The sequence below is a fragment of the Tasmannia lanceolata genome, unplaced genomic scaffold (genome assembly GCF_043159265.1).
Source record: "Tasmannia lanceolata isolate RefF3 unplaced genomic scaffold, GAP_Taslan_0.1 ptg000007l, whole genome shotgun sequence".
Taxonomy (NCBI): Eukaryota; Viridiplantae; Streptophyta; class Magnoliopsida; order Canellales; family Winteraceae; genus Tasmannia; species Tasmannia lanceolata.
In genome coordinates this window covers 9077691-9101376 of record NW_027518684.1, presented here as the reverse complement: position 1 = coordinate 9101376, position 23686 = coordinate 9077691, and the positions used below count along the sequence as shown (strand labels likewise).

The 23686-nt window shown below is 37.7% G+C and overlaps 2 protein-coding genes across 2 annotated transcripts; one reads left to right on the top strand and one right to left on the bottom strand.

Moving 5' to 3' along the window:
• Nucleotides 1-1417: 1417 nt before the first annotated feature.
• On the bottom strand, nt 1418-2735 carry LOC143881765 (protein RGF1 INDUCIBLE TRANSCRIPTION FACTOR 1-like). Its single transcript, XM_077385036.1, has 4 exons — nt 2652-2735; nt 2162-2440; nt 1915-2058; nt 1418-1839 (listed from the first exon to the last, which is right to left on the bottom strand). Exons 1-4 carry the CDS (start codon nt 2652-2654, stop codon nt 1591-1593), a joined length of 675 nt encoding a protein of 224 aa, XP_077241151.1. The 5' UTR covers nt 2655-2735; the 3' UTR covers nt 1418-1590.
• A 7235-nt stretch (nt 2736-9970) lies between these two features.
• On the top strand, nt 9971-20213 carry LOC143880928 (binding partner of ACD11 1-like). Its single transcript, XM_077383906.1, has 6 exons — nt 9971-10116; nt 16561-16644; nt 17195-17298; nt 17381-17456; nt 17619-17702; nt 19334-20213. The coding sequence occupies exons 1-6, from the start codon at nt 10111-10113 to the stop codon at nt 19925-19927; spliced, it is 948 nt and encodes a 315-aa protein (XP_077240021.1). The 5' UTR covers nt 9971-10110; the 3' UTR covers nt 19928-20213.
• The last annotated feature ends 3473 nt before the right edge of the window (nt 20214-23686 follow it).

Sequence of the window (23686 nt, the reverse complement as noted above, 5' to 3'; positions counted from 1 at the left end):
TACTATGTGTATAGCCGAATTTGCCTCAACATTATTTTAGTTTTAAGAATTTTATGCCATATGTTTATTTTGATGTTACTTGCATGCGTGGCTGTAATTATTTATGTTACCTGATGTTAGATTTTGAGGCATCTTTATATGCAAGCTTAAACTGTAAGAATTCAATAAGTAGAAAAAAAGGAATTTATCGCAATGATGTGCTTTCAAGTTTAAACAGATAATTTTGACTGTAAAGAGAAAAGGTTGATAGAGATTACTTTAATTGCAACATACAGAGATTAGTTTAAACTGTCTGGACGTTGCACAACACTTTGTTAATTTTTGTTTAGAACGAGATATTGGAAGTCAAGTAGTCCCAGTATAAACTCAGACCAAAAACTTGTAGAGGTGTTTTCTTATCTTGCGAAGTGTTTTTCTTCATGTTGGCACATGCTATTATGTGTCATTTTTTTCATAAGACATTAATGTGTCATTGTCATCCATCCTCTTATGATGCCTGCAGTTTTCTTCATCCATCTTTGGGGGTTCTACAGTCATCTTGAAAAGCATTAGCACTGCTTAACATGCACATTTTGGGAGCTAAAGTAGGCTATATTCAGAAGGTTGCGATCACATACCTTAGATTCATCAGAATAGGCCTTGATTTTAATCCCCTATGAACCAAAATCAAATCCACTCTTGTTAACTCTCAATAATGTGTTAGAAGTTGTTTATTATCATTGATGTTAACATGCACACGATGGGACAGTTCAAAACGCACCCTAGACGAGCAATCTTCTCTAATATCTAGAGAAGATACATGCTATGAGATCGAGAATTCCAATAATGAGAAATCAAAGCAAGAAAGAAATTAGGGACTCGTTCAGAATTAGTTAAACTAAGAATTAAACTAATAAATCAAAGCAAGAAAGAAAGAAATTAGGGACTCGATTAGAATTAGTTAAACTAAGAAACAGTCCCACAAAGGGATTCAAGAGAATGGGGAAAAAAAGCCTTGGGCATTCGACCCCATCAACAATTTCTAGCCGCCTTGTTGACGTACGCCTTTGTCTGCCTAGCGGATTTATTATTATTGTTTTTACGCTTAAAAAACAAAAACAAGACGAGCAATTCACAAGTATTGAGCATCTTGAGCTCTTAGGCTTAGTGTTTGTCGGTCATATTTGCCGAGCCTTGGTTCTCCCTCTCTTGCATGTTCTAAGTTAGGGTTGGTTTTGTGCTTTTATTGTATCATCTTTCTCTTTATCTAATAAATCAGTAGGGGTCCCTAATAAATCAGTAGGGGTCCCGCTAAACCCCAGCTTACCCCCAAAAAAAAAAAAAAGACAAGCAATTCGGAACCTTTCCAACCAACATCATAATACTATATTGTATTAATCACTATTGATTCATAAAAGAGAAACAATTTCCAGCAGATAATTTTAATATGAATATTCATCATGAAAAACAGACTCCACTTTGTGGAGTAAAAATAAGAAAGCAGATTGCAGAGGTTGATTTCTTTCTCTTAAAGAGCAAGATGGTAATAATATATTTCATAATTACATTCTGGAAAGGCTAAATAAAATAATTTGTATTGTTTTCTTTTTTTCAGAAGAAGGGAGCTCTGCGAGGAATGCCTTTCCTTTTACACAATCGCTTTTTCAGGTTCAAGGCAGAATCCAGCCATAGATGGTTTTCTACTGTCGAAAGGGGCGATTCCACTGAAGAAACGACGGATTCTTCGACTTGTGGATCGGAATTTTGATGTTCTTTGTAGGCAAAAGGAGTATGGATTGATTCATGACAGAGATTAAACAGACGACGTTCGTCTATCGCCTTTGAATCTACACCCGAAACCTAAAAATCGCATTTTGGGCTGCTTGGTTAGAGACAGAAAACTCTAATTATCGTGTGATGATGGTAATTACTTACTTTGCAGGCAATGGAGCAATAGCGATGAGGCTCTGTTAAGTTCCTCTCGCAAACGCACAAAGGTCCACCGTTGGATTTTGATTGGGGCTTTGATTGAGGGCGGGGATTCAGACACACCACCTTTGCGCGGTTGATCGTATACGTCTAATAAAACAAAAAAAAGACTAGTTACATATTAGTCTATTAAAAGAAAAGCATAATTAATAGCTTTAAAATGACAGAGGATTACAGATAAAGGGAGATGAACCTGGACTTTAGAACAGTCTAGAAGCTTTTGAAGATCATTGAGGTTGATCACATCATGGTAGACATATTTTCTAATTTGCAGTGTGTTGTGATGGAGATGAGAAGATGAAAGACAGTGCTGGCAGATGCAGCTATTACAGTCAACACAAAAAACATTCATTTCGTTCTTCCGAATCTCTCCATGATCAGTACATGCACTGAAGAATCTGTTTTCCAAACTGCTTTCCAAAACATTCTCTAGCCATTTTGGATGTTTCTGTTTCTTCAAGGAGTATTCAACCTATAGAAGAATCAATGCCAAGAATAGAATTTTTTAGACAATAACATCACAAATCCAAGGATAGACTACTTTGTTAGAAAATAAGAACAAATTGAAAGATCAGAGAGCAAAATGGATAAAAATTTGCATACATAAAACACCACAAATCCAAGAAAAGAGGCGTTTATTTAAAAGGAATAACAAAACAAGAAGAGATTGAAGAAAAACCAACCATTTCTGAGTTTAGAGATTACTCCAGTCCTGAGTAAACAGAGAGCAATTTTAACCCTAAACAGAAATGGGGAGGAATTTAAAAGGGCAACCACCAAAAAGATTGCCGCATTTATGTATTTTGATATGTATGGAAATAGGAGCGGGAAGAACAGAGTCATCTGGACCGTCCATCTAACACTCATGCCTCTTACATTTTCGACGTCGGAAACCCTAATACACGTGTGTTCGTATTACTGCTGGCTCGTTGCAGTGAAATCTAAAAGATACCACATTTGATTATATTGACCAAAAATAGCTTAGAATTTGATTTTCTTTCTTTATTCGCTTCAACTTTAAGATGATCAAATTAAGAGGATCTTGACCATCCATATAGTGGGCCATCAACACTGACCGGATGGGTTAGACATGTTTGATCATTGCAATTTTTGGGCTAAGGGTGGGGCCCTACTAGTATGTACTTTTCAATGATCTGGAAATCATATATATAAGAAAAGAGCCATACAAGAAGATACAAGACAACCTTGTATATGCTATTTTTTACTATAGACAATCCTGAGTGTTGGGATTGAACGATTGAGATTATCTTTGGATTACAGGCCATAAGTAGACGGTTCAGATCAATTGTGGGTGTGGTCCACTGTTCCTTAGTGAAGGCTCCATAAGTATTTTTCCATTTACATTTTATTGAGATTTTGATAAGATTTATTGAGTATTTTGCGGAGAAAATCAAGGTATTCTTAGTAATCTCACATTACATAGATGGAAAGAGATTGTATAGTCGTATCGCCAGTGTCTCTACATTTTCCTTTTTTTAGAAAGCAAGAACTTTATCGGTCGAAAGGAATTGAGTTGGCGCGGAGACAAACTGCTATCACAAGTCTCTCGAATCGTTCCGAGCTAACTCGTGCCCAAGAGATTGTACTGAGCAAAAAGTTTCCGGAATAAGCGGGGTCGGTTCATTTGCAGCCCTACATGGCTTATGACTTTAGAAAACATATAAATTATTTGTTAAAAGAAGAATGCTGAAGTTAAGGGCGTGGTTTCAAGATCCTTGCGGCAAGTGCATCCCATTGGATTCATATTACCAAACTGTACTGATCATTCTTTTAATTTTGTATTTTTCAATCGAGTTATGTTTTAGTTGGATGAGATGGATCCAATCGGGCGCCCTTGTGGTCCGGCATTTGCAAGGGCAACCTTCACTTAGCATTATGGGGTCGTGCCCATTATTGGGGCACAAATGGATACTACAAAACATTCTGAGGGTAGGCAAGTGGGCCCAATTATTCCATCAATTGTACTATGTAATCTTTTAAAAGCTATTATAAGGCTATGAGTGGTGTGAGAGGCTAGAAAGTGTTGGGTTTGGAGAGACTAGAAAGTGTCCCTAGCCCTCTCTCAATACCTTTGAAATACTATTTTTTCATTAAAAAAACATTCATATATGGTTGCCAAATATGACCTAAGAACATGTTAGGTCATATTTGGCAACAATGGAAAAAAACTCATGGAATCTTGATTTTCCTAGAGAGAGAGAGTGTGTGTGAGTGGTGGTTGAGGAGTGCGTGTGGAGCTGAAAAAAGGAAAAATAAGACACTACTCTAAACAAGGCTCTAATTTCAAGCCTTATATCATGATATCCTAACTCATCTCCTCCTCAAATCTCTCTCTCACCAGCCCTCTACATCCCCCTCTCACTCGATAAGCAAATATCCAAAGTAATTTATTTTCATGGTTGCCAAATATGCACTAATTCTATTTTTTTTTTCTTTATCCCAATGGAAAAAGGCACAGAAGTGGCCAAGAGAAACGTTAAAGAAGACAGCCAAAGGAACTTGGTAGTTATTCCTAAACTCAAGACCACATCTTATAGATAAGGTACATGTTTAAATAGAATCAGCTGAACAGGACAACCTACCTGAATTGATAGTTCATATAGTACTTTCCTTTCTTCCAATTGGTCCCTCCCTGATTGATATATCCCTGATAGCGCACTTGTTTGGTGAGCAGAACCACCTACCAGATAAGCCACTACGGCTTTGGACCATAGCCCATTTATCACGACTGGTTTTAGCTACTCTGTGGCATGCAAACAGACAATCTAAATACCGACCATTGCATAAGCAGAAGTTGGACTGATCAGATTGTTCTGATCACGGAGATTTTTTTTCCCTTCTTTTGCTATGGAAGATTGGGTCCCACAAGGAACATGCTTGTAGTCTTAACATCGATCTGGTTGATCCACCACATGGGGCCCACGTGTTCGTGTTACCGTTCTTACTTGGACTAGGGACGCAACTCAGGTCGTTTTTTTGGAAGTCGGGTAAAATTGGGCCAGGATCAGGTTAATTTCAACTCATTTTTTAGCAAAATGTCAACCTGACCCGACCCAATTTGGACCCAACCCTTTGAAGTAGAGGTGCCATCCCCTTCTTCAAGAAGCCAGAAGGTGTCCTCTTAGAAGTTTTATAAGTTCAAAGTATCTAAACTTAGTTGTTTCCATGATTTGGATCTTCTAAATCATGTATTTCCATATTTTAGAGTTACTAAAATGTCTGGCCTTGCATATTAAACAACCTTTCATATCAATAGTGTAATCACCTAACTTTTGAAATGTTTGGGAAGAGAAATATGACTCAAATATCACTTTCTAATTTGAGTGTAGTTATCAAACGAATTTGGCTGTAAATATAAGTTCTATGGGAGCTTTTTGCCTATAAAAGAGACACTTGGTCCCTCTTTCTACACACTACATGAGTTTAGAGTTTGCTGAAAGAAAGGTTTCCATAGACCGAGTGGCGTGCAAAGAAAGAGAAGAACAAATGGTTGTTTTAGGGCCTTCGTCGTGCTTGGAAAAGCTAAAAGGATCGTCGGATTACACACGTTCAAGCACAAGCATGGTGAAAGGTACATCTAACTCATCTCGTTTAAATTCAAATTTTTCTTTGTTTTTCATCGCCAAAGATCCAAAGGGGTCATAAAGTAATGTTTTAGAATAACATGTCCAGCTTAATCTTTAGATTAAGGCATGCAACACAAATATTTTATCTTCTTTTGGTGATGAAAGAGCTATGATCATGAGATCACGGTGGGGCTGGTCAATTGAAGTGGGGCTGGACTTGTGTTTGCTTGCCGGATATGTGAAAACAATCACGCAGCACATATGGGCTCGCAGGGAGATGGGAAAGAAATCTGGTAGTTTTTTTTAGCATTTTTCATATTTTAGGAAGGGAAGTGATATATTCGCCCCCTTTTCTTCCCTGGGCGAGCCCCTCTAGTGTGTTTATGACTACCCCTTCACACTATAAGGGCTCAAATTCAAATTTAAGAGGAAGATCACATGTTAATTAATTGCAGAAACCTCGAATTCAAAATTTGAAAGAAATGTCACCTGATGAATGCAGAAGGAGGAGAGGTTACACAACGATTAATCAACAACTACTAGGGCCAAAGTGTATAAATAAATTAAGGATGAGAATAATTTCAAAGGTCACTTTGGACATCAACATACAACTTGTATCGTTTTCTTTTACCTAGGAGTAGTTTGTGAATTAGATCTCCTCCTTTCCTCTATCCTTTCTTTCTATTATTCGACTTTTTACGTTGAAGACATCAACGGACGACATTGCCTCGATGAAGTTAAATCTCTGGTCCTATTCTTTGGTGAATTTCTTTTTCTTTACACTAAATAAATTGTTAAAGTTCTCGTTCACAAGGCAATAGAACTAATGTTCGTTTGATTGCAGTTCGCCCCTGTTGACATAATTTATTCCTATTAGTCACTCTAATTTTTTGCACTTGCAAAAATGGCCAACTAGCAATTTACAAAATGAATGTACTGCCCATAGTGGTGGCTTTGCTTACACAGGAATCACCCCAAAAAAAAAATAAAAAAATAGCACAGAATTTGAAGAGGAAGCAAAAACAACGGCAATATTTTGATAATGTCAAGTCACTTTCTTTTACACTTATTCTATCAACATCCAATCAGTGTAAAACTAAGTGAGTAGTGCCATTATCAAAATATGGTAGTTTCGATATCAGCTTCAAACGAGATGGGTATACATGGGGCCACTGGCATCAAATAAGGCAGCTTGACTATCACAATATAGTTGCATGCATTGGCTGGGAATGAGAAATTCCAAGGTCATTGAGAAGATACATAAGCCAAGTTAGTTCACAAGTAGTAGTAGCCATTGAACGATATTCTGCTTCAACAGATGACCTCGCAACAACTGATTGCTTTTTAGCTCTCCAAGATATGGGGGTTGATCCAAGAAAAGTAATGTAACCAGTGGTAGACTTTCTTGTCAAGGACAACTAGCATAGTCTGAGTCGGAATAAGCATAAAGTTGAAGATTGTTTATAGAAGGAGGCAAGATCCCATGACCCGGTGTTCATTTGAGATACAGTAGAATCCTGAAAGGTACCTCAAGATGAGATTTACGAGGAGTTTGCATAAACTGACTCGATTGGTGAACTGAAAAAGTGATATCAGGGCGTGTAACGGTAAGATAAATAAGACGTCCCACCAACCTCCTATATGAGCCCGGATCACTTAAAAGCTCACCTTCATCATCTCGTAGGCGAGTGTGTTGTTCCATTGGAAACTTAACAGGTCGACATCCAAGAAAATCAGTCTCACTTAGGATATCTAGAATATATTTTCTTTGACTGAGGAATATTCCTTTACTAGAGCGTGCAACTTCGATCCCTAGGAAGAATTTCAATGGACCGAGATCTATGATGTGAAACTTGTCGTGTAGAAACTTCTTCAAATGCACAATAGCCGCATCATCGTTGCCAGTGATGATCACATCATCCACATAAACTAAAACGGCAGTAAATTTGGTCCCATTCTTCAAAGTAAAAAGTGAATAATCAGCAATTGATTGGGAAAAACCAGCTGAAAATTTAAATTATTATTTTTTTTTTTGTTAAAGATGTGTGGAGATTCACGGGGATATTGTTGGAGGGAAGAGACGTACCCGTGAATCTCCACGCGTCGTTAACACGTATCAATTCAATTAGAAGCTAAGATTGTCAATAGATATTTATTAGGATAAATCTATATCACACTGATCAAACCCATAAATAGAGCTTGCTCTGTGAGGCGCTGTTAAGCCCTTAGCCCCTCGTTTCGTATACTCCACTCGTTCCCTTCGTAAGTAAGCTATTTTTTATCCGTAGATTGTGAGTGAGCGCACAATTCGCTTCTAATCTCGATAAAGCCACTCATAATCAGTTGGCAAGAGGTCAACGATTATGCGAGTTGCTCAAACAATCTCAATCAGCCCCTCTCACGGTGGAAGAACAAATATTTACTATCTCTTGTCTCCACCGATTGGGGATCCCATTTCCATACCAACCCAAGATATGCTTATTGGACTCTATGTATTAACCATCGGAAATCATCGAGGTATTTGTGCAAATAGGTATAAACCATGGAATCACAGAAACTATCAACATGAAACAGTTTACGAGTATAATAATAACTATAAGTATACGAAAGAAAAAGAACCCTACTTTTGTAGTTCCTATGATGCACTTGACCCCTCCCTCCCATTATTCATTTCACTCAATAAGTGACTTTTGACCCCTCCCTCCCATTTTTTTCTTTATTTTTCTTTTCTGGACTCGATTCATATTGAATTTGAATGTGTCTCACAACCCGAACTCCTTTGGGGGATCAACACCGTAAACATTAAGATTTTTTTTTCTACTCAATTGGTTAGCATCGACATTGTAGGCAGGGAAGTATGCTAAACCAAATAAGAGGTGTTTAATTATAAACACAAGCCTTGGCCTTTCCTGTTAAACCTTACCTAGTTAACCACTTCTCTTATGCTTCTCTTGTAAAACTTTTTTAAGGTTATTATAACTAGTGATCTCAAATGAGTTTTTGTGTCTTTGCACCCTCGCCATTAGGCCTTAAATAGGCAGAAAGAGGTAAGATCCTCTGATCATGTTGGGGCTAGTGAGAATAGCAAAGAAATCATTAGAAGAAAATGTTTAGAGACAATCAAATCTGACCTTTTCTAATCAAGGCTTGACCTAGGGCTAAGATCATCTTTTTTTATGGGTAAAATGAGGTTAGACAGGCCCCTAAGAATATTAAATAGAGAAATATGATACAATATCAGGAACAAGACCACTGCCGAATAGAGCAATGTGTAAGGAAGAGGGCAGAACTAGGCTAAGATCTATGTGATCATGGTACGGCTAGTGAAAATGGATTGGACAATGAGATACCCACTAGAAGTCATTATCATGTCCCGATTAGGAATCATCATAACATATATTCTATTTAGTGTTTGGATCTATGGAAAAAAATTATGTTTCCGTGCAAAAATAAAAACTCGTGTCTAGTAGGTCTGTAACTTCGGTTTAGCCTCTAGCCCAATTGTCAAGGCTTTGTTATTAAGGCGGAGGTCCCATGTTCAGTCCCAGCTTATCAACCAAGAAAAAGTTTTGTAATTTTCCTTGAAAAATTACCTTCTAAAAAAATTACCATGTAAAAAAAGTTTTACAACTGTTTGGATTGTAGGTAATTTTATTGAAAAGTTTGGAAAGGAAAAAATATTTCTAAAAGTTCTTACTTATTTTACGCATAAAAGAATCACTTGAACTAAAAAAAATATAGCCCCCCCACCCCCCACCCCACCCAAACTTTTCTCTCAATGTTATTCGTTAGATTTTAAAGGCAAAGAAAAATGTTGAAGGGGGTGAATTTATCCTCAAGTAGTGAACCACTCTCATCTGTTAAAGGGTGGTGCCCATTTAGGGGGTGGGGGCCCTCAATTTATGATAATATCCCTCTAAATTAACCATTATCATATCAGAGTTTTTATATGGTGCCCGAGGGTCAAGTACCGTGAAAAGCGTACCACCCATGATATTTGATCCACCAGCAGTGCACTTTTTAAGAGGGTGGTGGTAAGTTTTACGTACCACTTTCATGGGACTTCACGGTTGCCCACTATATAATTTCTCATCAAATCATTTCCCTCTAGATTGTAAGAAGATATAATTTTCCATCAGAAATAACTTTCCATCAATCCGAACAGGGCATTTTTTTATCCTGTATATTTCTTTGTTTACAAAAAAATTAAAAAAAGGGCGGAAGAGCGAAATTCCCGCGGGGAGTGCTGCCGACGTGGTGGTAGTTACAAAACTAAAACCCCTGAGAACATGCAACCTATTCTACCCATCACTTTCTCGATTTTCCTGCTCTTTTCTCTGCATGTGAAATTTTCTGAGAGAGAAAGAGAGAGAGAGAGAGAGAGAGAGAGAGAGAGAGAGAGAGAGAGAGAAAGAGAGAGAGAGAGAGAGAGAGAGAGAGAGAGAGAGAGAGAGAGGTATTGCTCAAGTTCTACCACCCTTTGTAGTTTCTTGAATTGGATTTCGATTTCTTCCAAGACCCAATTGGTTTTACGAATTCCATCAACGACCTTCAAATGTCGGTGAGTCAATATTCATCTCCTTTAATCTGCTTTACTTGTTCTAAAAAATGCGTTTATTTGACTCTTATTTGATGTGTTGTTGAGAATCATAATTGGTTGTTAATATGCATTTTTGTTGATTGATGTTCATTCGAGTTGCGAAATCGGGTAGTTTGTTTATGGAGTCTGAATCGCATTGGAGACCTGCTAGGTTTTTCTTTTTATTCTCTGTTGGATTCGTAAGCAAATTTTAAGGACAGAGTCTGTAAAATCAAACCCTTGAGAAATTATGTCTAAGGTTTGAATTGGGTTGCATTACTGGGTTCATTATTTTCATCCGAGTTTCATTAATTGAGTGAGTGAATAGCAAGGGTGCGTCTAAGGGTTTATTGGATTAGATTGGATATATTATACCTTTTGCCAAGAATGATTCATAAGCCTTGTTTATACCCTATTTTATTTGCTTTTACGGGATTCATCTTGTGAGGCTGTAACCAATGTTTGTATGTATGGAAACTGTTAGAGAAAATCCGCTGGGCAAATCCATTCCGATCGTGCACAAATTAACGGAAAATTAAAGTAACAAAACAAGCCACAAGATGAACACCAAGATTTTACGTGGTTTGGCCAAGCCTACGTCCACAGGCAAGAAACACGATGAGAAAACAATATACAAGGATTACAATGGATTAAACTCAAAACCCGCAACCCTTTCCTTACTTCTCTCAAACCAATAGTAACCCAAGAGAGACCCACAAGAGAACACCCAAGAAAAAAACCCCAAGAAAAAACCCCAAGAGAACCTGAGAAAAACCCAAAGAAAAAACCCTTTTCTCCTTTTCTCTTTCTCTCTCCCTCTTTCCCTCCTCTCTTTCTCTCTCTCACAAGAGGCAGCCAACACATCTATCTCTACTCTTGCCGCAACCCAAGAGAGAAATACCTCTCTCTTGCCTCCCACAAAATAGCTGTATGCATGGGGGTTTAATATACCTAAGTTTCCAAAAAACCTAGAGAATATTTCTATTTTGGTTCCTACCTTCCCACCACAACGAAAGCGGCTGGGAAATAAGGCTACTTTCCCAACAGAAATCATATTTGAGCTGCCAAGGAAAAAGATGATCATTCGTTCTAGTTACTACTATTCTCTTGTTGTTTCTAGCTTCTAGTTATAGGATACGAGAAATCAGGCACCAACACTGGTGGGGCATCTGCCCTTGATATTTGATCCAACAGCAGCCTCTTAAAAAGTTGAAAAAGTGGGCTGCTGTTGGATCAAATATCAAGGGTGGATGCCCCTCTAGTATACGTGCCCGATCGGGCACCCTATAAACTCTCATAGGATACATACACAAACTTCTTCTTTTTTTTTTTTTTTTTTTTTTTTTGGTAACATAGGGTGTCCCCACCCCTTTGGAAGTAGGACTATTCCCTACGGATGCGCGCAATCGCCCATAAACCATGCGCATGAGGTAATCCCGGGTGGGATTCGATCACAAGTCTCCGGGGAGCAAACCCGTGACTTATGACATACACAAACTTCTCCCACTTTGTTGGCATCATTACTTTTTCTCCTTTACGTGAATGCTCACTAAGGTCCAACCTGATTGGCTAGTACACACCCATTTATTATACGGTGTCGACGATTGCAATGGAAGCTATAAAGATTCAGCAGCATTTGCTTTGAATTGAAAAGGGTCTAGATAGGAGGGTACATCTAGTTGATTGGAAAGAGAAATGCCCCCAAATGTCTAGGGAGTTATGGAGTTAAAGCTATGTTGTGTTTTAACACGGCAGAGATTTTCAATGCCATATAGAAATTGTGGTAGATGATTCTCCAGGTAAAATATAAGAGGGCATTTACTTTTTGTGCTTCAGGCATATGGAAGTGGTAAGGTTAGTAAAGTGGAATTTTCAAACATACGACTTTTATTTGCTGCTTAAGGTTTTAAGTTGGTAATAGCTGGATAGTTCTATTACTCCTCTGCCCCATTGCTTTCGGTTTTTGCCCTGTTTGAACAGGGTGCTCAAACCTTATTTGCTGTTGTGTGAGTGCTTTGACAACTTTGGCTAACAGGATCTGTGGAAGAAATGCGGTAGTAGTAACAAACACCGACAGTAAATAACTATTTTATTGCATAAAGATTGTAGGAATCTGTTACTGCGTGAAGGTTCCGAATAGTTAGGGAATCGTAACATTTTGAAAGAGTGAGTGACATCCTAAGTAGAAGACTCATGCAGCCATATCGTTGAATCATAGAGGAGCTTATGGTTCTTCCGTTGGAGCTGGACAGGATTTTTATCTTGCACTGTGGTAGCTATCCCCTAATGTTGATAGCTGAATTGATTTGTTGATTTTTTCGGGTACTTGATCGAGTATGCAAATCATGTTAGATTTGGGCGATTAGATGGCATAGGGGCTATCTCCTTCCACAACATTGGTTCATTGCCTTCTTTCCTCAAATTTTTAAGAAGAATCTCCCACATCCATACGAAGCAAATGCATTGTCCGTTAAAAAATCAGAACTGCTGACTTATTTTCATTGATGATGCGGACATGTGTTGTCCTATGCATAACTTGTGATAATCTTTCCTTTAGATGGACATTATGTAATAGTATTTTGCTTTTTAATAAAAGCTTTTGCACTTGACTAAAGAGACAAAAGAAAGGCTTTTGTTTTCTGAGTTGACACTTCAGGGTCTGATATTACTGAAGCATGTGGAGAGAAGGGATTATTGTGAATAATGCATGGTGACCAAGGTTTCTTGAGTTCCTGATGCATAATTCATTTTTACATGGGGGGTTTTCTTGTATGTTGGTGTTAATTCGTGGTCTATCATGCGAGTTAGATTGCTTCAATACCTATTTTATTTGCTCATTTAGGAATTAATACTTAATACCTTCTGAGGGTTGCTTGAGTCAGCACTAGGCACTTTCTTAAAAGATATGGGAATTCTTAATGGAGGACTTTGTGTATGCCTTTTATTGATTGAGTCCACACTAGTATCTGCATATATTCCTCATTTAGTATACTGAAAAGTTTCAAATGTTAATCAACCATGTTCAGGAAGTATGTGCTCATCTAGGCAAGATGGAGGTCTCCTACACTGATTTGTTATGGTTGAGGGTAACTACTTATGAGTTTCTACAAATGTTACTAGGTGACCTGACAAAATTAGGGTTCACGAATGGTTCTTTAGAGTGTCAATTCATCTTGGGTTGCACATAGTAACAGTCTGATAGCTTTTGATGGAGAACTGCTGACCTTTTGATGGAGGAATATGAAGCCGCAAAAACTTTTTTTGAATGACCAACCAAGGAGTTGACTAACCACTTAAATGATGAGGTCAACATGCTAGTGGTATTGAGAACGGGGCAGCGGCCAACAATATACCCGTAACAATGATGAGAAAATTAGGAAAAGATGAGACTGACCTCATCCTAGTCGAAGTAACAGATGTTAATTTTATGGGAGGTGCTTAGAAGCCAAAAGGAATTATTCTTCCCGTCGAATTAATTGTCAGGAGTAAGACTGTCTTGACGGCATTTTTTATCATGGAGTGTTTGTCGAACTACAATTTGTTACTTGGACGGGACTGGATAATGCAAACTTTTGCGTGTCATCTTCACTCCATCGGTTCTTAGTCTTCGAACTTGTTCCATCAGCCCATCCTGGTCAATACCAATGTCTAGAATTTGAAAGAATTCCTCTCCTACATTATCTTATAGATATGAAGGTTGTTCAGGATGGGTCTGGTATGATCTGGGCACGACGAACACCATGTTGATTTCTACCTTGGTAAAGATCAGATGGCTTGTATCTGTTTCTCGAAATTGTCCTCATGATCGTTTTCACCATCGACCCAATCGGTCGAACTTCTTTTATTAGAAGAATTTTCCAAAGATTCTTTCTCTTATGTTCCTTCCTTCAAAGCCTCCACTTCAGAATTACTGGATTCTCCTTTCTCGCTTGGCCTGATTCACTGATTCGGTTGAACCTTCAACGTTTGGTTTTAACCAAGCTCAATTTGAATTCTCCTAGAAAGTGCCTGTTGTCATTGCCACCTTTTCTGAGTTTTGGTTATTTGATGAGATTAATGTGGAACTTGAAAAGGCCGGTATCTTAACCTGTGCCATACACCAACTGGAGTTATTGGCGGCTTCATCATATGAGGTTTTTTGTTTGTTTCCCTCGGAATACAACCTCGAGTAAAAGGTGAATGGTTATACCTGCCTGACCGATTATATTAAAATGGGGCTCATTCTTCAAACTTTTTGGTCTTAATTTCTTTTCCTTTCCTTTGGAAGGAATCTGGCTCGGGTATCTGATTTTTTACTTTGAAAAAGTTTGAACTTCCAAACCTTTGTAAATTTGAGGGTTGATTCCTTTGGTATTCATTGAATCGGTCTATTGCCCTGCCAAATGGGTAGTTGAACAATGATGTTGGTGTGATTCTATCAGAAAGCAGATCGAACAGTCTGTCGACTTGTCAGGAAAAAAATTCTCTAGAGGATTAGAAGGGTCTATTCACTTTAGAAATTTGACAAGCTACAATTTGGGATAACTCGTGAGAATTTTCAACTATGTGTTGTCTAATCGAGATGGCCATGTCTTGAAGTGAGACAGGCATATCAGTATTTCATTCCCTTAGAGAAGTCTCTACTTGAGGAAACTGGGTTAGGATTCTCTCCTAGTGGATTTTCCCTTTTAAAAACCCTTTGATCTTTATTCTCCGTATTTTCAAGAACATTAGAATCACTAGGATTTCCTGCAACACCGTCATTTGTATTTCTATTTTTGGTAGTAGGAGCCATTTGACGATGCGTCACACTAGGGTCCCACCGGGTGTGCCAAAAATTGTTTGGGCGATGATTGCCCGAGTTAATGACCGGTCGGTCAGTGCGAGTGTGTGATTTGTAGTACCAGTAAGCCAGTTTGTGAAATAAGGAGTTGAAAATTCAATTCTAGGGGTAATCAATTTCTGTCCCCTGGGATTGGATTTCAGACGATTGAGAAGAGGAGGAGAGCATCACTTCTTTTTTGGGCTCTAATGTATTTTTAGACGAAAGGACTTTCAAATGACACCGGGCCAAAGTGATGGCTTTTAATGTCGATACAAATGTAAACGACTCGATTAAATGTTGTTGCACAGAATGCAAATGACCAATGACCAAAGGTTGACAAGAATCAGATTAACTTCTTAATAAAACAACACACAAATGTAGGTGCTATGGATAAAGAATCAAAGAGAAATGTTCACTGGAGACGTTGAATCAATTTCGTCGGATCTTCAATTCTTGGAGTGAAACTACAACATTTTGGTCGTTTGCATTCTACGGCATTGATATTTAATCGAGTTGTTTACATTTTGCATGTATTGACGTTAAAATCAATCACTTGCCCCGTGTCGTTTAAAAGTCCTTTTATCTAAAAAGGCATTAGGGACCGAGGAAGAAGTGACATTCCCCTGTTCTTCTCAATCACCTAAATTCCAAGGAAGTTGACTGCTCATAGAATTGAATTTTGGACTCTTTATTTCACAAATTGGCATGGCCAGGCATTCAAAACAAATCACACACTCGCACTGACCGATCAGACATCAACTCGTGTAATCATCGCCCAAACAGGCTGTAGGTATTTGAAAGCTTCTCATAGATACCGAATCTCGTCTTATAAGCTCTCCAAGTATCCCTCATCTTCCTTCCAGAAAATGCTGTTAAGTCGCATAAAACTTTAATTTTATGGCATAAGCAACTGTTTCCTGGTCGTAACAGATGTGACCAACCAACGGAAATTTTAAGGAAACCTGGGAGAAACTGATTAGAATATAAACAACAGCCGGAAACAGGAAATGTGCAAAATGAATATCATTTCAAATAGATTGACCCTCCTGCCTATTGGCTAGGAAGTGAATGTTTCAGCATCAGACTATGTCATTAAAGTGGTACTGGAGAGTTCGTGTGATTTTATCTTTTTGGGAACATGTAGTTCACATCTTCACATGCTGCTATGGATAATGGTGGTCTGGCTGAGGTACCATGCAAGAGGATAGTTTTGCTCCAATATATGGATAATGGTGGTCTAGCTGAAGGCAGTTGTTATGGTAGCCGAGGCAGATTTCAATTATATCATGATTTCACAAGAATTTTGTTCAAGTTATTAAGGCACTATCGTAAGATATTGTAGCATTGACATAGACATTTAGGTCACTACCTGATTCTATCCCGAACCTTTGATGATGACTAATGAATACACGCTTCCATGGATTCTATTATTGCTCATTAACCTTTATCTGTCTTTTGTTTTCACCAACTTTAGTTGGTTGGATGTACAACAGTAGACCTGCTTTGTATTATATCTTTTTGAAACACTCTGTCCGGTTCCATTTATCTTTGTTGCCCATCTATCCTAATAATTTTTGGTTTTTATTTTGTGAGAGACTCCTAATTGAGCATGTGATGTGCAGGTCCCAATGAACCACTGTGATCCGAGGATGGGAATGGATCCCCAGTTGGCCATTACACCGAATTGGACAATTGATGTTTCAGAAGTGAGAGTTAAATTATTTGGAACTATATTAATTGGTGAAAATTATAAGTCACTATAGTCTAGCTGGAGTTCCCCAACGAAGGCAGCATAATGTGCATCTGCTGTATTTTTTCTTACCCTTAAATGATGTGGATGGATGCCTTTGTATTCCTTCTGTTCTTACTGTGTTCATAATGAACCAAACGGGAGGCTGTAGAAAATGAAACCACTGATTGAATTACTGGAATTTATGTCCAACGTCTCACTCTATTTGCCGATTTGTCCTTTCAAGTTGCTAAGGTTTAAATTAATTTTTCCTTGAAACTATTCCTTGCTTCTTATGAACCCTCATACAGTGTATTAGATACCCAGACTTGGATTTGATATTGCCTTTGGATGTTGGCGTGAATACTTTCACCTCTTATTGCTTTGAATCTTTGACTGAGATCTTCCTCCAATTTAATTATAGACGGCACTTACCTAAAAGACTTGAGTTTGTTGGATTTTTCTATTAAAGTCTGTTGGCAAAGAGTTACAATGTTCATGCACCCATCTATTGTTTCTTGCTACAGATAAAAACACTGAAAGTTAGCAATATTTCTCTAGCTGCATCTGAGCATGACATCAAAGAATTTTTTTCCTTCTCTGGTGATATCCAATATATTGAAGTTCTAAGGTCAGTCTTCAATCATTTGTTCTGTTCATCTGTTTTTCTTATAAAAGTTATCCTGAATAATTTGGCCATTCTCTCATTGCAGTGAATCTGAGAAGTCTCAGGTTGCATATGTTACCTTCAAGGAGTCACAGGGAGCAGACACAGCAATGCTTTTGTCGGTGTGTTAATGCTCCATAATTTGTATTTGTAATTTGGTTTTATGCCTAAAGCTTTTGGATGGATTTTTCTTACATGAAGGCTTTTTGGATCCATGCATGTATGACCTGTTTCTCCATCCGGCATTTGACTGGTGGTTGATCCCATTTATGTTATTGATGTAGGGAGCTACTATAGTTGATCTTTCTGTCACCATAACTCCAGTCGAAAATTATCAGCTGCCTCCTTCAGCATTTCCACCACCTTTGGTAAATTCTGAGACTTTGTTTTGCACAATGCATGCTTTACTTATATAAGTTGAGGTAATCACTGACTCAGTAATGTTGTGATTTTTAGTTAACAAGAAAAAATCATAATTGCATGTGAAAGGCCTACCATACTTGTATAGTCTCTGTCTTAATAAAGATGCATGTGTACCATACTCATCGCTGGTGAAGAAAAAGAAGGAAAAAAGGCTGCTGTTGTCCTCAGGTTTTCAATAATTTTGAGGGCAATAATTGTGTATGGTCATAAGTCATGATTAATAAAGTCATTCAACTTTCAACTGCTCTGAATTATCTTCCTATAATTTTGTGTCAACACCTGGAGGATATCACTGGTGTAGATCATGGGTGTTAAATGACATGAATACCCCAATCTTTGTCCATAAGTTACAGTTGCACAATGTGATTTGCAGCCTGTCATTATCCTTAAAAACTAGAGTATATTAGTTCTTTCCATTTATGTAAAGGAATGATATTCGTAAGCACTGAACACCCTATTCACAGGCTTATTTAGTGCTAGAAATGACCGTTTCATTGAAAGATAGGCTCCTTGTTTGTACCCTGTCAGGTGGCAGTTTCTAGTGTTGCATGCATCCAAGGATGGGTGTTCAATGACTGCAAATATCATTCCTCATGCCTATATTTCCAGCCCCACATTTCCTCCCCACACCAGTTGAGAGTGGTGGCAATAAGAATTGCAAAAGAAAAAATAAGATAAAACAGTACCGATAAATTTCATACAGAAATAGGAAAGTGTATATAGAGGATTACTGTGGACTCCTTACTACTATCTCTTTTCATTCTATGAACGAAACTGTTACTTTTTATATCCAAAAGTTTTAACCATGATGCTTCCATAATATCATTAGATATATTGACTTCTGATAGCAGCCTCATCTTTTATGAAATGATCAGTCCCCTTGCACTTGAAAAAATAACCAATATGCTTCCAAGAACAATCTTAAAATGATTCTATCTTTTGTCAATGGTGCCATCTGTTGATGCATACAGTTTCTACTTAAGCTTGTTTCATCCATTTGGTCCATTTTCGGAATTTTTATTTTGGTCATAATTCCATCAGGTGGACATTTAAGTATTTAACTGCTGGTCAAATTCTAAATGTGCAGGAACATTCCTTGTTATTTGATTCATAATAGATTGATCCCATCAACTCTTTCTTTTTGAGCATCTTGTGTTCCTTCCCTGTTTTGACACTATTCATATCACTTCCAAATAAAATACCTACTTTTGATTCCTAGAGATGTCTAGCCTAGTAGCCTCTAATTCATCTTGATAAAACAACATAAATTACTTCAAAAGGGTTGAATTATACGATTTTTCTTTTTATCTATATCATGTTTTTCATTTTCTAGAAAATCCATTTCTTTGATGATAATACTAATAGTAAAGGTTTGTGAGTGACATTTTTTTCTTAGAATTTCATTATTATGTCATCACTCAAACACACTAGGATTCTTTGACTAATGACAGGTTAAACTTGAGACCTTTACCCATTGTCAAATCTATGCATGGTGCATGTTTGCACAGTTGTGAGCTGTGTAAATGTATGCAGAACTGATATTTCACTTCTTTTCTGGTCTTCTTCCCCTTTGAAGGAGAGGAAGTTATCTGGTGCTGATTCTGCAGTTAAAAAGGCTGAGGATGTGGTGAGCAGCATGCTTGCCAAGGGCTACGTCCTGGGGAAAGACGCACTCCACAAGGCAAAGACATTTGACGAGCGACACCACTTAACATCAAATGCCTCTGCCACGGTAGTCTCCCTTGACCGGAAGATGGGCCTAAGTGAGAAGCTCAGCTTGGGGACGGCCGTGGTCAATGAGAAGGTGAGGGAGGTGGACGAGCTGTTCCAGGTTTCCAAGAACACAAGGTCAGCCATTGCTGTTGCAGAGCAGAAAGCAAGCAGTGCTGGCTCGGCCATCATGAACAACCGATATATCTCAACGGGGGCATCATGGGTTTCGAGCGCTCTGAATATGGTGGCCAAGGCGGCCGAGGATGTCAGTTTGATGACCAAAGAGAAGGTGGATAAGGCCGAGGAGGAGAAGAAGGAAACCATTTATAGGGAGAGGAAGGAGATTGTCAATAATTTTGCGCAGATTCATCTTGATGATGAGTCTCAGATGATGGCTGGGGAGCCTCCTGTAGTTCCTATTGATTCTGGGGATGATGGTAAGCTTGGCATCATTTAGCTGTTGAGGTTTGAAGTTCTGTTAAAATTCATCCTATTTTTGCTGTATGGTTTTCTTGGGCTGGGGAAAGACTGTTAGTTTAGTTGGTTAAGATGTGAAGTCTATTTTGTAGAGACGGGTTGATTTTTTGTATCATTGCCACGTGTAATGTTCTAGATATGATGTGAGGTTGTCCACAGAACTGTTCTTTCTGTTATTTTTTTCTTTGCTAGTATTTCTTCATGACATTTTTCTTATTTGGACAGAATAAACTTGGTGGTTTATAAATTACTAATTTTATACTCAAGAGTAAGGGTTTTTAGCCTATAATTACCACTAAATTATCATCGCAGAAGGCACTTCACAGACTGCGGACGGCCTGTTTCATGAGAGAGCGGATGAATTAAATGAATAAGACAAAATTCAAGCCTGTGTGGCTGCTCTCTCATGCAACAGTCCGCCCACGTGATGCCTTCTGCGATGATCCCTAGCAAATCCCTTGTGACAATTATTAACAAATATTTATACAGGAATCATCCTTGTAATTTCGTTGCCACATGGACCTAGCAGATGAAGAAGGGTGGAAATTGGGTACATCTCCCGTGTACTCGTCAATGATGATGGTACTCTGGTGGGCCCTATTTTGTATTTCGTTACCTAGTATGAGTTTCTAAGATGCCGATCAAGGTGGGGTGAATGGCCAAAAGGCGAAGAATAACAAGGAAAACACTCAGAACTTTCTTAGTGGATGTCAATGTGAGCAGGTGTTGCTTGTTTACCACGAATCAGTCTCTTGAGCTACAAGGCACATCTTCCATATATATAATCAAGAAATTTTAGGAGACTCAAACATAGCTTGAGATTGTGAGCCATAGTATAATTCAAAGCTTGTTGAGAAGAGTCATGTCGACGAAATCAGGCCAATCTATGAAGTTGAGTAGGACTGGTTCCTTAGGTAGCGATAGTCCCTTAACAAGGTGTTTTTTGGATTTTCTTTCGATTTTCTGTTCTCCAAACCAGAAAGCAAGTGCCGGCGATGGGTCGAAGGAAGATGGAAGAGATAAGGCAGCTGAAGGAATTATCGCGGCGCAAAAACATTTCCGGCAAGTTCAGCACATCCGTAGTGCTTGATCCACAGATTTATGCCGGTGCAAGACCATGTTCAAGACAAACACTTGTTCTTGAGACCTAATGGGTGCAATTGGATGTACACCCAAATTTCCATTTGGGCACATCTAAACGCGCCCTGATGGTGGGGGGTGGAAGAAGAGTGAGAGGGTGTTTGTTTTTTGGTTATTCCTAATTTTCCTCGTTTTTTCAGTTCTATCTCTCCTTAATAAGTTGGCTAAATTACAACACTCTTAATATGATTAGTTATAAACTTGTGTGAACTTTGTTGATTTCACATGGGTTGCACTTCCTATAAATTGGTCAGCTGAAAATGTTTTGATTTTATAATGTTGTCCTATTTGTACAGAGATGATTTCTAAAATTCTAAGCTAAAATTCAATGTTAAGAGTTTGATATTGAGTATGATTACTGTCTAACATGGCCCTCATTACTAGAGGGCTCTTGTTAAGTAAAATGCTATCTATAGCACACATAGCTGCATTCCTCGTTGAGGATCCATGCGTAGTCGGATAACGCATGGCATGTTATCCAAGAATTTGTGGTATTCTTGGATAACATGTTTTGAAATTTTATTCGAATCAGATCTTCAAATTTCTTTTTAAATTTTTTCAATAATTGATTCCATAAGAATTTCAAATCATGTTACACAAGAATACAACAAATTACGAACATAAAAAATAGAATACCACAAATTGCCTACCAAAAAACACCACAATCCAAGAATCGATTAATTCATTCAAAAGTAAGAACAAATTCAAAATAAATCAAAAATGAAATGCCGAGAAATGATTTCATATCTGAAAACAAAATTGAAAATAGAAAAGGATAGAAAAACAAACAAACCATTTTCTGATTTTAGAGATGATTACTCTTGCCCGACTTAGAATTATAGAGAGCATTTTAGTCCCCAAAGCAGGAATTTGTAATAAGCATGATGATGCGAATTTAAAAGGGCAAAGATTTCCGTATTTTAGAATTTATAGAAATTAGAACTGAAGATCAGAGTTATTTGAACTGTCCATCTCATATGGTTCTTTTCTCATGTACAGAAAAAACTGAGGGCCCTTTTGGTTTGTAGGAAAGGTCTTTCCAATTGCTTTTCGGGGAAAGCCTTTTCTTGTCCTTTCCTTTGCAGGGAAATCCTTTTCATCGTTTGGTACAAAAAGCTAAAATAGAAAGTTTTTTCTTAGAAAGAATTCATCTCCTTTGGATCCATTCACCAATCCATGATGAATGGCCCCATATGTATAATAATGAGTTACATATGGCATATACTCGTGTAAACATATTATTTTCTACAAAATTAATTATAAAAACTCAACAATTAGTCTAATATAAAAGATCTTTACTGCACAAAAATCTCTGAGTTCATACTTAAATCAAAAAAATGTTTTTATTTACTATTTTCTTCCTTTTTTTGAATGGTAACTATTTTCTTCATGTATTTTCTCTTTTCTATATTTTTTGAATTTTCTTTTGCCATTTATTTACAACGAATGGCATGCCAAATAATGAAGTAAATTATTATAAACATATATGAGAATATTAAATTGTATTGTAGCAAATAAAATCATAATTCCTATATACTTACAGATGCCGATGCAAGTCTAGGTCCTTGGATTTTTTTAGTTTCCTCCAATATCTAAAGTCTTAAAGTAACTCTTAGCCTGTAATATTCCTTTCAAAAGAAGTAAAATAGAATATTAGAAAGCAATACTAGAAAAAATTGCTCATTAAATGATAATTTACTTTTTAAGACATTGAAGATGATACCTCTTCCTCTTACACTTACAAAATCTGAGAAGAGAAAATCAATTGGAGTTTCTCCTCCTTGAGGTAGAAAATGGGAAGTTTTAATGGTATTTTTATATCTACTCAACTCTATTTTGGCTCTAATGGCATGAATGAACAACAAAGACAAATTATTCTCATTTTGATCAATCACACTATCAAAGTTTATTCTATCATGCTAAATTGGAGTGCATGCAATTGTTGCCCCATCCCTAATTGGTCGAATACATCATGCAATGGGCCATCATATATATATGACTAATAAAAGCATAGCTCGCCCATTGTAGGTGATTATACCCTCAGAGTAAGGGATACTTAAAGGTTTGTAAATTACTGATTTTACCCTCAGAGTAAGGGTTTTTAACCTTTAATTACCAACAAATTATGGTTGAATTTGTTTCAATTTTTAGAAACTATTTATAGAGAAATTATCCTTTTAATTTATTTGGCGATCACCTGACGGGCCCTTATTTGGCGATCACCTACAGTAAAGGAATCTCTTTCCTTCGACATGTAGGTTTCCATGCTACCTCCATCGATGATGGCTTTGTAAACTCTTTCTTTGACAATGCACTTACACTTGAAGATATTGTTGCGTTGCGTGGACTCCTCTACTTTTGATGTACACATAACACGACGTATCACAAGAGATCGTCCTCGAGCACAAGTAGTAGGAATGAGATCTTCTGTATTTGGTTCCTCTTCGCTCTCTTCTTCATCTTCATGTTCGTCACCAACGACTAGATTTGTCATACGCTGGCCACCTTGGGGATATTGATTGGATTTGTGACCCACTTGGTTGCACTTGTAGCATATGATCTGTTGCTCGAACTGCGACTCATACGGATCCCGTCGTGG

What these genes read in the sequence shown, in the direction of transcription:
- LOC143881765 (XM_077385036.1), bottom strand. An exon ending in TAGACTGTTCTAAAGTCCAG is followed by an intron (nt 2,059 to 2,161) that starts GTTCATCTCCCT and finishes TTGTTTTATTAG; the next exon opens with ACGTATACGATCAACCGCGC. An exon ending in ATTGCTCCATTGCCTGCAAA is followed by an intron (nt 1,840 to 1,914) that starts GTAAGTAATTAC and finishes TGCGATTTTTAG; the next exon opens with GTTTCGGGTGTAGATTCAAA.
- LOC143880928 (XM_077383906.1), top strand. An exon ending in CAATATATTGAAGTTCTAAG is followed by an intron (nt 17,299 to 17,380) that starts GTCAGTCTTCAA and finishes CTCTCATTGCAG; the next exon opens with TGAATCTGAGAAGTCTCAGG. An exon ending in CAGCATTTCCACCACCTTTG is followed by an intron (nt 17,703 to 19,333) that starts GTAAATTCTGAG and finishes TCCCCTTTGAAG; the next exon opens with GAGAGGAAGTTATCTGGTGC.